Genomic DNA, 13,631 nt, shown 5'->3' with positions numbered 1-13,631 from the left:
ATATTCCGTCACGATCAACGAAGCCAGCCAATAAAAAAAAAGAGGCGTGTCTCAAGCAGGCATCTCATCTCGGATGCTGGACTAAATGGGTCTTAGGCCTGATCCATAGAATCATAGAATCATAGAGTTGGAAGAGACCACAAGGGCCATTGAGTCCAACCCCCTGCCAAGCAGGAAACACCATCAGAGCACTCCTGACATATGGTAATAATAATAATAATAATAATAATAATAATAATAATAATAATAATTTATTTATTTATTTATTGGGCAGCTTCCAACAAAGATGAAAGATACACTAAAATGTCACATACTTAAAACTTCCCTGAACAGGGCTGCCTTCAGATGTCTTCTGAATGTCAGGTAGATGTTTATTGCTTTGACATCTGATGGGAGGGCGTTCCACAGGGCGGGCGCCACTACCAAGAAGGCCCTCTGCCTGGTTCCCTGTAACTTGGCCTCTCACAGGGAGGGAACCGCCAGAAGGCCCTCGGAGCTGGACCTCAGTGTCTGGGCAGAACGATGGGGGAGGAGACGCTCCTTCAGATATACTGGACCGAGGCCATTTAGGGCTTTCAAGGTCAGCACCAACACTTTGAATTGTGCTCAGAAACATACTGGGAGCCAATGTAGGTCTTTCAAGACCGGTGTTATATGGTCTCGGCGGCCGCTCCCAGTCACCAGTCTAGCTGCCGCATTCTGGATTAGTTGTAGTTTCCGGGTCACCTTCAAAGGTAGCCCCACGTAGAGCGCATTGCAGTAGTCCAAGCGGGAGATAACCAGAGCATGTACCACTCTGGCGAGACAGTCTGCAGGCAGATAGGGTCTCAGCCTACGTACCAGATGGAGCTGGTAAGCAGCTGCCCTGGATACAGATTTGACCTGTGCCTCCATGGACAGCTGTGAGTCCAAAATGACTCCCAGGCTGCGCACCTGGTCCTTCAGGGGCACAGTTGCCCCATTCAGGACCAGGGAATCCTCTACACCTGCCCGCCTCCTGTCCCCCAAAAACAGTACTTCTGTCTTGTCAGGATTCAACCTCAATCTGTTAGCAGCCATCCATCCTCCAACCGCCTCCAGACACTCACACAGGACCTTCACCGCCTTCACTGGTTCTGATTTAAAAGAGAGGTAGAGCTGGGTATCATCCGCATACTGATGAACATCCAGCCCAAACCTCCTGATGATCTCTCCCAGTGGCTGCATGTAAATGTTGAAAAGCATGGGGGAGAGGACAGAACCCTGAGGCACCCCACAAGTGAGAACCCAGGGGTCTGAACACTCATCCCCCACCACCACTTTCTGAACACGGCCCAGGAGGAAGGAGCGGAACCACTGTATGACAGCGCTCCAGCTCCCAGCCCCTCAAGACGGTCCAGAAGGATGTTATGGTCGATGGTATCAAACGCCGCTGAGAGATCCAGCAGAACTAGGAAACAGCTCTCACCTTTGTCCCTAGCCCGCCGGAGATCATCATCACATGGTTGTCAAGCCTCTGCTTAAAGACCTCCAAAGAAGGAGATCCAGCAGGACTCAAGGTGTCTGTGCTCATCCTAGCCGCAAGCAGGCACTCCCCCACCCGCCACAGCAACGAGGGCTCACTCCCATGTCACATTTCAGCTTGCGGTTATAGATATCGCTTGGCAAACAGCCTACATTGGCTGTTCCCTGACTTTGGGGGCCATTGGAGCCACGTACCTACGGGACCGCCTCTCCTGGTATGCCCCGCGGAGGACCTTAAGGTCCACAAATGACAACATTTTGGAGGTCCCAAGTCGGAAGGTGGTTAGATTGGTCTCAACTAGGGCCAGGGCCTTTTCAGTTCTGGCCCCGACTTGGTGGAACACTCTGTCACAAGAGACCAGGGTTCTGCGGGACTTTTCCGCAGGGCCTGCAAGACAGAGCTGTTTCGCCTGACCTTTGGTTTGGACTCGGTCTGACCCTTATGTTTCCTTCCCCTTATGTTTCCTTCCCCTTATGGTTTTGATCTATGGGCTACTTTTAAAATGAGGCTGCATTTTAAACTGCATTTTAACCTGTATTTTAAATTGGGTTTTTTCCCCTATTATGATTTTGCTGTAATTTTACTGGTGTTAGCTGCCCTGAGCCCAGCTCTGGCCGGGGAGGGTGGGGTATAAATAAAATTGATGATGATGATGATTATCCCCATGGCTCCATAAATTAATCCCCAGTCCCTCCTGCCCTACAGAAAGCATTATTCAGAACAGAGGTTTGCACAATGCACGTAAGGAAAATAGTAACACAATACAATTCAGAACAGTGACCATTGATTGCACATCTATTCAAAATCCAATTAAAACTACAGTGGTGCCTCGCAAGACAAAATTAATCCGTTCCGTGAGGCTCTTCGTATAGCGGTTTTTTCGTCTTGTGAAGCAAGCCCATTGACAGCTTAGCGGATTAGCGCTATTAGCGGTTTAGCGGCTTTTAGCAATCAGCTGTTAAGCGGCTTATCAGCGGATCAGCTGATAAGCGGCTTAGGGCTTAGGAAAAGGGGGGGGAGGGGAAGAAACCCGCAGGAACTCGCAAGACATTTTCGTCTTGCGAAGCAAGCCCATAGGGAAATTTGTTTTGCGAAGCGCCTCCAAAACGGAAAACCCTTTTGTCTAGCCGGTTTTCCGTCTTGCGAGGCGTTCGTCTTGCGGGGCACCACTGTACTTAGGTTGAATTAATTCAATGAAACGGATGAATTTGATCCAATGATCTAAGATTTCCAAAGCCATTTACACCTCCCGCGGCCCCCTAGGTAATCCCACTGACCACTTTGGGAACTACGGCTGACATCATTATGCACTCAGGATGCCATGACGCCAGAGAGAGGAAGAAGGGAGAAGGCAGGGAGCCACTGTACCTTGAGGTCTTCGTGCTTCGGCATGATGGTGATCTTGTTCCCGTCCACGCTCAGGATCTTGCCTTGCAGGTTGATCAACTCCCCTTCACACACCTCCACGTTGTCGCCGGGCTGGAAGTTGTGCTCCCGCTCCTTCCCTGAAAGCCGGAAGGAGGTAAGTGAGACGGCGCAACCTGGGCAGCTTGCCACAGCCTCCTTCATGAGAGAGGACAGTGTGTGGCGCGGTCCCAAGGCCTTGACCTACCTGGAAGGCGCAAGGGACCCGGGACCATTGGGGGCTGTGGGTCCTCTTGGCGGGGATCCGCATGAGCTAGGAGCGAGTGCCTGGGGAGTCACAGAGGAGCACACCAGAGGCAGCCAAGGCCAGCAACCTTACTCTACGTGGGGCTGCCCTTGAGACTGACCCAAAAACTCCAGTGGGTGCAGAATGCTGCAGTGAGACTCCTTATGGGGTCCTCGCCGTGGGATCACATCCACCCGGTGCTATACCAGCTGCACTGGCTCCCGGTGGAGTACAGGATCAGGTTTAAGGTGCTGGTTTTAACCTTCAAAGCCCTATAGGGCCTAGGACCCTCGTATCTATGGGACCGCCTCTCTTGGTACGTCCCATGGAGGACCTTACGGTCTTCAAACAAAAACATCTTGGAGGTCCTGGGCCACAGGGAGGTTAGGCTGACCTCAACCAGAGCCAGGGCTTTTTCGGCCCCGATCTGGTGAAACGCTCTGCCACAAGAGACCAGGGCCCTGAGGGACTTGACATCTTTCCGCAGGGCCTGCAAGACGGAGCTGTTCCACCAGGCCTTTGGCCAAGGCACAGTCTGACCCCCCTCCTTTGGTAATCCTCACAGAACTCTAGCCCAATGGTTGCCATGAATTTGATTTTGAATTAATTTTAAAAGGAATTGATTTCAGAATGTTGTGTTACTTTTATTGTTGTTAGCCGCTTTGAGCCCGTCTTCGGCTGGGGAGGGCGGGATATAAATAAAATTTTATTATTATTATTATTATTACCTGTGCTTTCTGTCACCACCTCCAAGTCAATGCCTTCCGGTTGGTCTTCAAATTTCTCCAGCTCAGACAGGGTGGGCTTCACTCCTTCTGTGATCTGACGATGCCCAGGAGACAGCCCGGGTGGTTTGGAGGGGGAGAGAAAGCGAAAGAGACAGAGCAGGCTGAGGGGGTGGGAAGGACAGAGGCAGCGCACCATCTACACCAATACTGAACTTTCTCAAAGGCCTCTCCACTCCCTGCTTCTGCCAGGGCTGATTTGCAGATCTCACGCCCCGGGGACGTTGATTGCCTCGCGAGGGACTACCTAGGAGGGCACATCAGCACCGGCAAATGCAAAGCAGGCACGGGCGGGTGCCCGTTAGAGAACACAGCCCTGGTCTGGCTGGACCAATGGCTTCTCACTAGGTTCAAGTCAGGCTCCAGTGCAGCATGTCAGCCACCTGCCAGTGTGGTGTAGTGGTTAAGAGCGGTGGACTCGTAATCTGGGGAACCGGGTTCGCGTCCCTGCTCCTCCACCTGCAGCTGCTGGGTGACCTTGGGCCAGTCACACTTCTCTGAAGTCTCTTAGCCTCACTCACCTCACAGGGTGTTTGTTGTCGGGGAGGAAGGGAAAGGAGAATGTCAGCCGCTTTGAGACTACTTAAAGGGAGTGAAAGGCGGGATATCAAATCCAAACCCTTCTTCTTCTTCTTCTTCTTCTTCTTCTCTTATACAACAAGGGTCTATACCACAGGAGTCCTCTTCCACCCACCCTATTGCTCAGGGCTCCCCCAATCCTTACCACGGCAGACATAGCAAAGCTCTTGAAGAGGAAGCCCTTCCTGCTGTAGCGATTCCCCTCAAAGATTAGGAAATCCCCATCGGAGGCCACGTCGCCGCCCAAAGACCTGGAAAGGAAGGGATGGAGAGACTTAACAGTTAGCGTGACCAGCAGCAAGAGAACAGCTGGAGATGATATAACACTTGCTATCGGCTTAAGGAGGCTAACAGAAGAGATCGTAAGGGAAAAAGAGAAATTATACGAACAATATATGATGTGGCAACACCAAGACAAGACTGGATAGAATTATGAACTTTGTTTGGACTGATTGGGACTGATTTGGACATTAACGCAGTAATAAGAAGATGATCTGAATCCCCCTTTGGATCTTGAAGTATGGGTTCCCCCAACAAAATTTAAAAATTTGGCTTTGTAATTCGGAATTTATATGATGTGATTTAATTTGATGAGATTAGCCAGTTAATAAAAATTATTTAAAAAAAAAGAAGAGAGAACAGCTGGAGATGGACAAATTGGGCATGGGTTGGTTCCCCAGGAAGACAAGAGTCTGCAGCTGTCATCACTCAGCCAACAGTCTTTCTGCCCTGTGTTCCCCCTCTCAGGCCCTTCAGCACCCGCCTCCTCTCCAAATCTGGACACCCCCCCACACCCCCCCCCCGCCCTTCTGGACTCTCACCGGATCTTTTCGGCATCAAAGAGGCGCTGCGGCGGGCGCTTGAACTTCTTCTTTTTGGCAAACCAGTCTTTCTGAAATGGGAGAGGAAGAGGCAGGGTTTGCGACGGGAGAAGCAACCCAGGAAGTGTGGTGGTTTTAGAGAGAATTTAAAGGTGTAAGGGGCTAATCCCCCAGCTAGGGGCCTGCCTCACCTGCCTTTGGCCCCTGGGCAAGATCCCAAAATTATGGAGGCAGAGGCAAAAATAAAATAAATAAATAAATAAATAAAGGAGACGATCATAAAGGAGAGAACTGGGTGTGTTCAGTGTGCACATGCAGGTGTGTGTGGCCACACCCACTTCTGGCCACACCCACGGATGACCAGAACATCCCAACTCATCCAACGGGCCAAGAGCGAAGGCAGCTTACAGGGGAGAAAAGGTCAGTTTGCTCTCGTTTTAGGGAAACGAATTACACTGGAGCCAACAGAACTCCAGTCTCTGCAGACCCTGCTCCCGAGGGCGGCTGCTTCTGTTTTGACACACCAAAGGGTGAAAATGAAGCACCTCTTCCCTTTCTCAGCCCACCAAACCTGGAGTAACCAGAGGCGGAAAACCAAAGGCCCAGCGGAAGCACCCAGAAGGAGCACTGGTGAATGGAGGGTCGTGCAACGAGCCGAGCCAACATACCAGGCTCATGCGGGCTTCGATGCGGTCGAAATCGATGCGGGGAATCATCTTCAGGGAAATCTGATTCTGGCTGGGCTCCACGTAATCCACCTAAGGGGAAAGGGAGGGAAAAGACATTGGTCGGTGTTCAGATTGCAAGCAACACAGATCAAGCACAAACTCCTTGCTCAAAGGCAGGGGTCTCTCTCCTCCACCTTGTGCAATCCAGACCACGGGATTCTCCATGTAGCATGCACGGCTGGCCAAACTTTTTTTTCCAAAGAGGGCCAGATTTGATGAAGTGAAGGGCCGTGGGGGGGGGCAACCAAAGTTGTTGAGCTTTTGGGGGGATTGGAGTTGTTGAGTTTTTTTTAAGGATTTTACCCTAGGGAAATAAACTGCCGCAGGGGGGCTGGATTAAACAGACCGGCTTGCCAAATTAGGCCCCCGAAATAGACTTTGGACATACAGTGGTGCCCCGCAAGACGAATGCCTTGCAAGACGGAAAACTCGCTAGTTTTCCGTTTTGGAATTTCCTGTGGGCTTGCTTTGCAAGACGAAAATGTCTTGCGAGTTCCTGCGGGTTTTCCCCCCTCCCCCCCTTTTTCTAAACCGCTAAGCCGCTTATCCGCTAATAGCGCTAATCCGCTAAGCCGTCAATGGGCTTGCTTCACAAGACGAAAAAACCGCTAGACGAAGAGAATCGCGAAACGGATTCTTTTCGTCTTGCGAGGCACCACTGTACCTATGTTGCTAACAAAGAGAGCAAAATGGCTGGCAAACACCAGCCTACGCCCTCTCAGGTTGTTGCCACCTTTCAAGCTGAGATGAACAGCGATAAGGAGATTCCAACTAAACATCAGTAAGAACTTCCTGACGTTAAGAGCCGTTCAACAGTGGAACAGACTCCCTTAGAAACTGGTGGGCTCTCCTTCATTGGATGATTTTAAAGAGAGATGGGATGGCCATCTGCCAGGGATACTTCAGTTGTGATTCCTGCATTATAGGGGTCTAGACTAGATATTATCTCTGGGTCCCTTCCAACTCTACAATTCTGTGATCCTACACAAGGCATCTGAGAAGTGGAAGTCTCAGCGGCTGCTTTTTTGGAAGCAGGTGAAAAGGTTTCAAGTTCTGTTAGGGATTGTAGGACAAGACCTGCCAAGAAAGGTAAAGAACTTATTTATGTACGCTACAACAGCGGCAAAAGTCTTGTTAGCACAAGGATGGAAGAATGAGGAAATCCCCACGAAAGAAAAATTGATGAGCTATGTGGAACTAGCCAAATCGACATATAAACTGCGCGAAAAGGACAACTGTGACTTCATGGAAGAATGGGAACTTTTTACAAGCTGTCTAAAAAGACAGCAAAATGAATTGGAGTCTTTGGCAGGTTTTGAATAAAAATTCACAAATTTATTAGCTGAACATATGATAGGCAAAGTAAGGACATGTGCAGTTTTATAACATGCAGAAAACAATGTATGTAAAGAAATCAGGGAGGGGAGCCGAGGGAAGTCCTTGGGGGGGGGGAGGGTTATAGAATCCTAGAATCATAGAATCATAGAGTTGGAAGAGACCACAAGGGCCATCGAGTCCAACCCCCTGCCAAGCAGGAAACACCATCAGAGCACTCCTGACATATGGTTGTCAAGCCTCTGCTTAAAGACCTCCAAAGAAGGAGACTCCACCACACTCCTTGGCAGCAAATTCCACGGTCAAACAGCTCTTACTGTCAGAAAGTTCTTCCTAATGTTTAGGTGGAATCTTCTTTCTTGTAGTTTGGATCCATTGCTCCGTGTCCGCTTCTCTGGAGCAGCAGAAAACAACCTTTCTCCCTCCTCTATGTGACATCCTTTTATATATTTGAACATGGCTATCATAGCACCCCTTAACCTCCTCTTCTCCAGGCTAAACATGCCCAGCTCCCTTAGCCGTTCCTCATAAGGCATCGTTTGAGGAGGGAAAGGGGGGAAATAATGTAATTGATTAAGAGGATTGATAAATTGTTATGTGGAAATTGGTTAATAAAAATATGAAAGAAAGAAAGAAATTTAATAAAGCAAAAGACAACATTATGGGCTTAAATTTAAAAAAAGCTTTCAGGGCAGGCAGGACACTGCTATGATTCTGTGTTGCAGGGGGTGGACTAGATGACTCTTGAGGGACCCAACCTTTCTGTGATGCTATGACTGGTCTATTCTTTTGCCTGCGTAACTTGGCAAATCACCACACATGCAGCAACTAGAAAAATAAGCTAAGCCCTGCTGAGTTCATACACACTCTCCCAAAACATCATAACCCATAAGCCTTCACTCCATCAGGTACATTAAAATACAGTCGCACCCTGGATCCCAAACACCTTGCGAATTAAACGTTTTGGCTCTTGAACGCCGCAAACCCGGAAGTGAGTGTTCCAGTTTGCAAACGTTCTTTGGAACGTCTGACGTGACTTCCGTAGCTTCTGATTGGCTGCAGGAGCTTCCTGCAGCCTATCGGAAGCCGCGCCTTGGGTTCCGAATGTTTTGAAAGTCGAACGGACTTCCGGAATGGATTCTGTCCGACTTCCGAGGTACCACTGTACAAAGAAAAGACCCATCATGCCTGTCGTTAATTCCTCAATCCGGACCCTCAGCCAAGGTCTCGCCTCACCTGAGCGATGTCGTCCTTGTAGATGCCCCTCTTGAGGCGCACCCACGACTTGGGCTTCAGGTTGGTCACCTCCTTCACCACCTTAAGCACGTCTGTCATCTCCTTGATGGGCACCATCTGCTGGTTCCAGTAGCCCATGCGGAGGTTGCCCACCCCTTCGATGGCCTGCTTGACGTGTGTCTGCTTGTAGGCCTCCACGTAGATGTACCCTTTCACGTGCTCGGGGGCGACCACCGACTTGATCTGCAAAGGCTGCGGAAGAAGAAGAGGGGTGGGTTACGCACAAGACAGGCTGGGACATGGCTTGTGCAGAGTCTCCAAGCTCTCAATGTAGCTCTCTCGCATCTCTTGTTTATATTGCTCCAGGCCAGCCACACTTTGAAGGAAAAGGACACACCTGGCTGGAACTTTGCTGTACCGGGCAACCATAAAGACAGTCACTGGCTCACAGGGGCAAAGTGGACTTGGCCCTGGGCAATCAGGCTGCCCAGCAATACACAGGTCCTCCCTCCCTTCCCTGAGCTCTCCCTTTGCACTGCTGTTTGGAGGAAGTTAAGAGACTATTTCAAGCGATGAGGAAGGACTTCTGCAGCTTTTTTCTTTATCCAGATCCTTGGCACAAATGAGGAAACATAAGAAGAGCCTTACAGAATGAGGCCAAGGGCCCATCTGGTCCAGCATCCTGTTTTCACCGTGGCCAACCAGACGCTCCAATGGGAAGCCCAGGGGCAGGATCCAAGCCCAAGACCACTCCTGTGCTTCCCAGCAACTGGTAATCAGATGCATTACTGCCTCCAAACGCCTTATCCTCCACAAGGTGAGATGTAGCCAATTAAGTAATTCTCAAGAGCAGACCCAGTGAAATTCATGGCCCTGTCTACTAATTTCAATGGGTCTGCTCCGAGGCTCACCAACCTTGGATCTTGCCCACTGCCTCCTCCAATCCGTTGTGTTAAAGGTTTATGAGGAGAGGCAGGGAAGAAATCCTTATTTTCTCATACTTCACTGTAAAGTTGGCTCCCGGTGGAACACAGGGTCAGATTTAAGGTTTGGTTTTGTCCTTTAAAGCCCTTCACGGCCTAAGACCCACATACCTACGGGACCGCCTCTCCTGGTATGCCCCACGGAGGACCTTAAGGTCCATAAATAGTAACACCCTAGAGGTCCCAGGCCCTAAGGAAGTCAGATTATCCTCAACCAGAGTCAGGGCCTTTTCAACACTGGCTCCAGCCTGGTGGACCGCTCTGTCTCACGAGACCAGGGCCCTGCGGGATCTGATTTCTTTCTGCAGGCTTGTAAGACAGAGTTGTTCCACCTGGCCTTTGGCTTAGAATCAATTTGATTCCCTCCCCCTCTTTCTTTTTTCCTTTCTCCTCCTGTGAAGAGGCTGCATTTTAATGTTGTATTTTAATCTTGTTTTTTAAGTTGTATTTTAATCAACTTGTTTTTGTTATTGATTGTTAGCCGCCCTGAGCCCGGTCTTGGCTGGGGAGGGTGGGGTATAAATATTATTATTATTATTATTATTATTATTATTAAAGGCAAGACCCCCAACTCACTCCCCGGCCCTCTGCATCTGGCAGAGGATTCTGGGAAGGGGAAGGCCTGGTGGCAGCCATCTATGACGGCTAGCTGGCACATCAAGCCAACGTTTGCGGCAAGGAGCCGCAAGAGGGACAACCCCATGGCAAGAGCAGCGCTGCAGAAAAAGTGAAGCGTCAAGGACTTCTTCTGTTCCCCCCTTTCCAGCCCACTTACTGTGTCTGTGAACTGGTAGGCGATGAACTTCCTCATGAGCGCAATGGCTGTGGCCCGCTCCTCTCCAATCTGGGAGTGGGAGAGAGAAGGGTTGGAATGAAAAAGGATGCCAGGTGGCAGAGCGGCTCCGTTTGACACAATGCGAAAGCAACCTCTCTGAGCCTGCGGGGCTTACCTTGCATTTCACAGTCCAGAGGTTGGGATCCCTGGATGGGGACGGGAGAACAAAAACCGAAAGGTCAGCTCGCCATGGCCAAAGTAAGCATCGCCCGCTACTTAACGCCAGGGCTGCAGCCTCTCAACTGGGCCATCTCAGTCCTGCTCTCACGTCCAGAGTCATTCCCCCCCCCCCCAGCCTTCACCCCGCTAAGTCTCACAAGGCCCAAGTCTTCTGATTCTGCAAGAACAGAAACGCTCACAACAGAAAGTTCTTACTTGACTCCAGGAAGTAGCTGTTGCTGTGTGATGTCGTCAGAAAGCTCATCGGAGCCGCCGTACACTCTGGAGAAACAAAGAGAGGGGAGGTCTGTGAGGTCCGAGGGTGGAGGGACAAGGCCAAGAAGCTGGCCAGCAGGAGTGTTTCAAAACGGGGAACCGCCGGCAGGATAAAAGTGGCATACTCACGTCTCGCGCACCGAAGACTGGGCATACTTCTTCATGTAATACTCGCCCAGCTCCTCCTCTCTTTGGTCCCTGTTTTTTTTTGGGGGGGGGGAGAGAAACAAGAAGCGTGAAATGAGAGGGGACGTATTAGCCAGGCCAAAGTACTTTGCACATGTTCTGGTGCAGCAGAAGGGCAAAGGCGGGAAGCCCAAAGCTCAACCGCCACCCCAGTCACCTGCAACAGCCAAATCACCTGACCCCCTGAGGTGTATATTTTAGGAGCTGCCTTACTGCTGTGGTTGTAAATGGTTTTAATACTGAATTTTAATTCTTGTACTGTGCCCTGGGACCATAGGGTGAAGGGCGGTTCTTGCAGGGCTTTACCAGAAAAAGAAATCAATGAGTGACCAGCTTTGAACATCTGAAAGCAGGGTTTAGGGGGAATCTGTGGCCCTCCAGACTACCAACTCCCTTCACCCCTGGTCACTAGCTGTGTTGCCTGGGGTCAAGGGGAGCTCAAATCCAACACACAAACTCCCTTGCTCCTGCTCCAAAACATCCCTGATTTTGCTATCTGACATATTAGACACTGGTTTGCTGGAAGACATAGAGTTTGGCCACGCAGAATTTGAGATTCAGGAAGAGGGAATGGGAGACACACAGACACTCATGCAGTTTCTTAATATAGTCGAACCAGGGAAGCCAAACAGAATCCATTCTGGAAGTCCGCTCGACTTCCAAAACATTCGGAAACCAAAGTGCGGCTTCTGATTGGCTGCAGGAAGCTCCTGCAGCCAATCAGAAGCTGTGGAAGCCCTGTCGGATGTTCGGCTTCCAAAAATAGTTTGCAAACCGGAACAGGCACTTCCGGGTTTGCGATGTTTGGGAGCCAAAATGTACGAGAGCTAAGCCCTTCGACCACCAAGGTACGAATGTACAATACAATCGTATCTTACATGAATTTAACTTGCATGTTTTTAACCATACATGATTGAAGGCAGGCTGGTTGAAATTGCACATGTTCAAGGCAAGCAAGGCAGAGAGCTTTTAAGCCATCATCCATTAGCTGCAGGGCAGTTCCGAGAGTTTGCGTATACAGTGGCACCTCGGGTTAAGTACTTAATTCATTCGGGGGGTCCGTTCTTAACCTCAAACTGTTCTTAACCTGAAGCACCACTTTAGCTAATGGGGCCTCCTGCTGCCGCCACGCGATTTCTGTTCTCATCCTGAAGCAAAGTTTTTAACCCGAGGTACTATTTCTGGGTTAGCGGAGTCTGTAACCTGAAGCGTATGTAACCCAAGGTACCACTGTATACGATTTTTGTGTCTATGTGGAACCCTTGGAACTGAACCCCCATATAAGATGCAATTGTACACTTATTTCAGTAGAGGCAAACTAGGCAATTCTGCTTTCAAAATAAACACACAAAGTCCTGCCAGACAGCTGTGCTGCTCCTGCTCTGTGCTTTGCTCTGCATGCAATGCCACTTACCTCCACAAGTTTTGCAGCCTCCGTGCCCCAGAGCGATCCTCGTCCAGAACCACATTGTCGATGTTGGACGCTAGAAGAAGAAACAGACGTTTGCAATGCTGAACAGTAGAGGCAGAGAAGAGTTTTTTTGTTGGGCAAAGTGTACGGGCGAGAGCTACAGAGGCAGGGGAGACCTTTCAGAACTGCAAACAGCTTCAGGGCCTGGTCTGTTTGCAAGTTGAGATACCCTGCAACGCTCTCTGACAATTCCACTGTGCTTGCCAAGAAAGACCAGAGAAAAGGAGGAAAGGATAAAGGAGGAAAAAGAGAGAGAGACTTGCAAACGCTGCTAAGGGAGTCAAGGACCCGTCATTAAGGCTGAGATATCGCAGGACAGCCCCTGCTATGCACGGGCAGCTACTGGCAGCCATGGCCTGTTCCACCCTGTTTCTGGGTGAGGAGTCCTATGCCAAAAATGAGGAACCTGTGGTCCTCTAGTATGGCCAGTGGGCCAGGTATGAAGGTAACTGTAGTCCACTGCAGGGTCACAGTTTCACCATTCCTGTTCTATGCAGCGGTCTTCTGAAAAGGAAGGTACATTCTTTTGGATACAGACGGGAAATGTGCGCTATACGCTTCTGATGGTCACTTGGAAGAACGGCTCATAGAATTGAAGAATTGTAAGGAATCCCAAGGGTCAACCCCCGAGTCACAGCTAAGTAAGCCCTGGCAGATGCCCACTCTTCTCCCAGGCCTCTGGGTAATTAAACAACCTATGGACCTTTAAACTTGGGGGGGCGGGGCGGTGGCAGTAGCATGTTATTGTTTCTATTTGCTATTATGGTATGTATTTTTGTGTTCTATATTGCAAACCACCCTGTGCTCCTCAGATGAAGATCCTCATCATCCTCGTACCTACGGGACCGCCTCTCCCGGTATGCCCCACGGAGGACCTTAATGCCCATAAATAGCAACGCCCTCGAGGTCCCGGGCCCTAAGGAAGTCAGATTAGCCTCAACCAGAGCCAGGGCCTTTTCAGCACTGGCTCCGGCCTGGTGGAACGCTCTGTCTCCTGAGACCAGGGTCCTGCGGGATCTGATTTCTTTCCACAGGGCCTGTAAGACAGAGTTGTTCCGCCTGGCCTTTGGCTTGGAGTCGAT

General features: G+C 50.1%; 1 protein-coding gene across 2 annotated transcripts in view; it reads right to left on the bottom strand.

Annotated features, from left to right (window-relative positions):
• SUPT5H (SPT5 homolog, DSIF elongation factor subunit) overlaps positions 1-13,631 on the bottom strand; it is a 37,687-nt gene that overhangs the window by 14,587 nt on the left and 9,469 nt on the right. For both annotated transcript variants that reach the window (XM_081868733.1, XM_081868734.1), the window contains 11 exons: positions 12,493-12,562; positions 11,022-11,090; positions 10,833-10,898; positions 10,573-10,603; positions 10,398-10,466; positions 8,640-8,891; positions 6,009-6,098; positions 5,341-5,411; positions 4,665-4,770; positions 3,884-3,977; positions 2,873-3,009 (listed from right to left, as the gene is read on the bottom strand). In XM_081868733.1, coding sequence (XP_081724859.1) covers positions 2,873-3,009; positions 3,884-3,977; positions 4,665-4,770; positions 5,341-5,411; positions 6,009-6,098; positions 8,640-8,891; positions 10,398-10,466; positions 10,573-10,603; positions 10,833-10,898; positions 11,022-11,090; positions 12,493-12,562 — 1,055 coding nt within the window. The remainder of the gene's footprint in view (positions 1-2,872; positions 3,010-3,883; positions 3,978-4,664; positions 4,771-5,340; positions 5,412-6,008; positions 6,099-8,639; positions 8,892-10,397; positions 10,467-10,572; positions 10,604-10,832; positions 10,899-11,021; positions 11,091-12,492; positions 12,563-13,631) is intronic.

This window comes from Podarcis erhardii (genome assembly GCF_964252035.2).
Source record: "Podarcis erhardii genome assembly, chromosome: 7".
Taxonomy (NCBI): domain Eukaryota; kingdom Metazoa; phylum Chordata; class Lepidosauria; order Squamata; family Lacertidae; genus Podarcis; species Podarcis erhardii.
The sequence above is the reverse complement of the archived record's forward strand: the minus strand, read 5'-3'. Positions and strand labels throughout refer to the sequence as shown.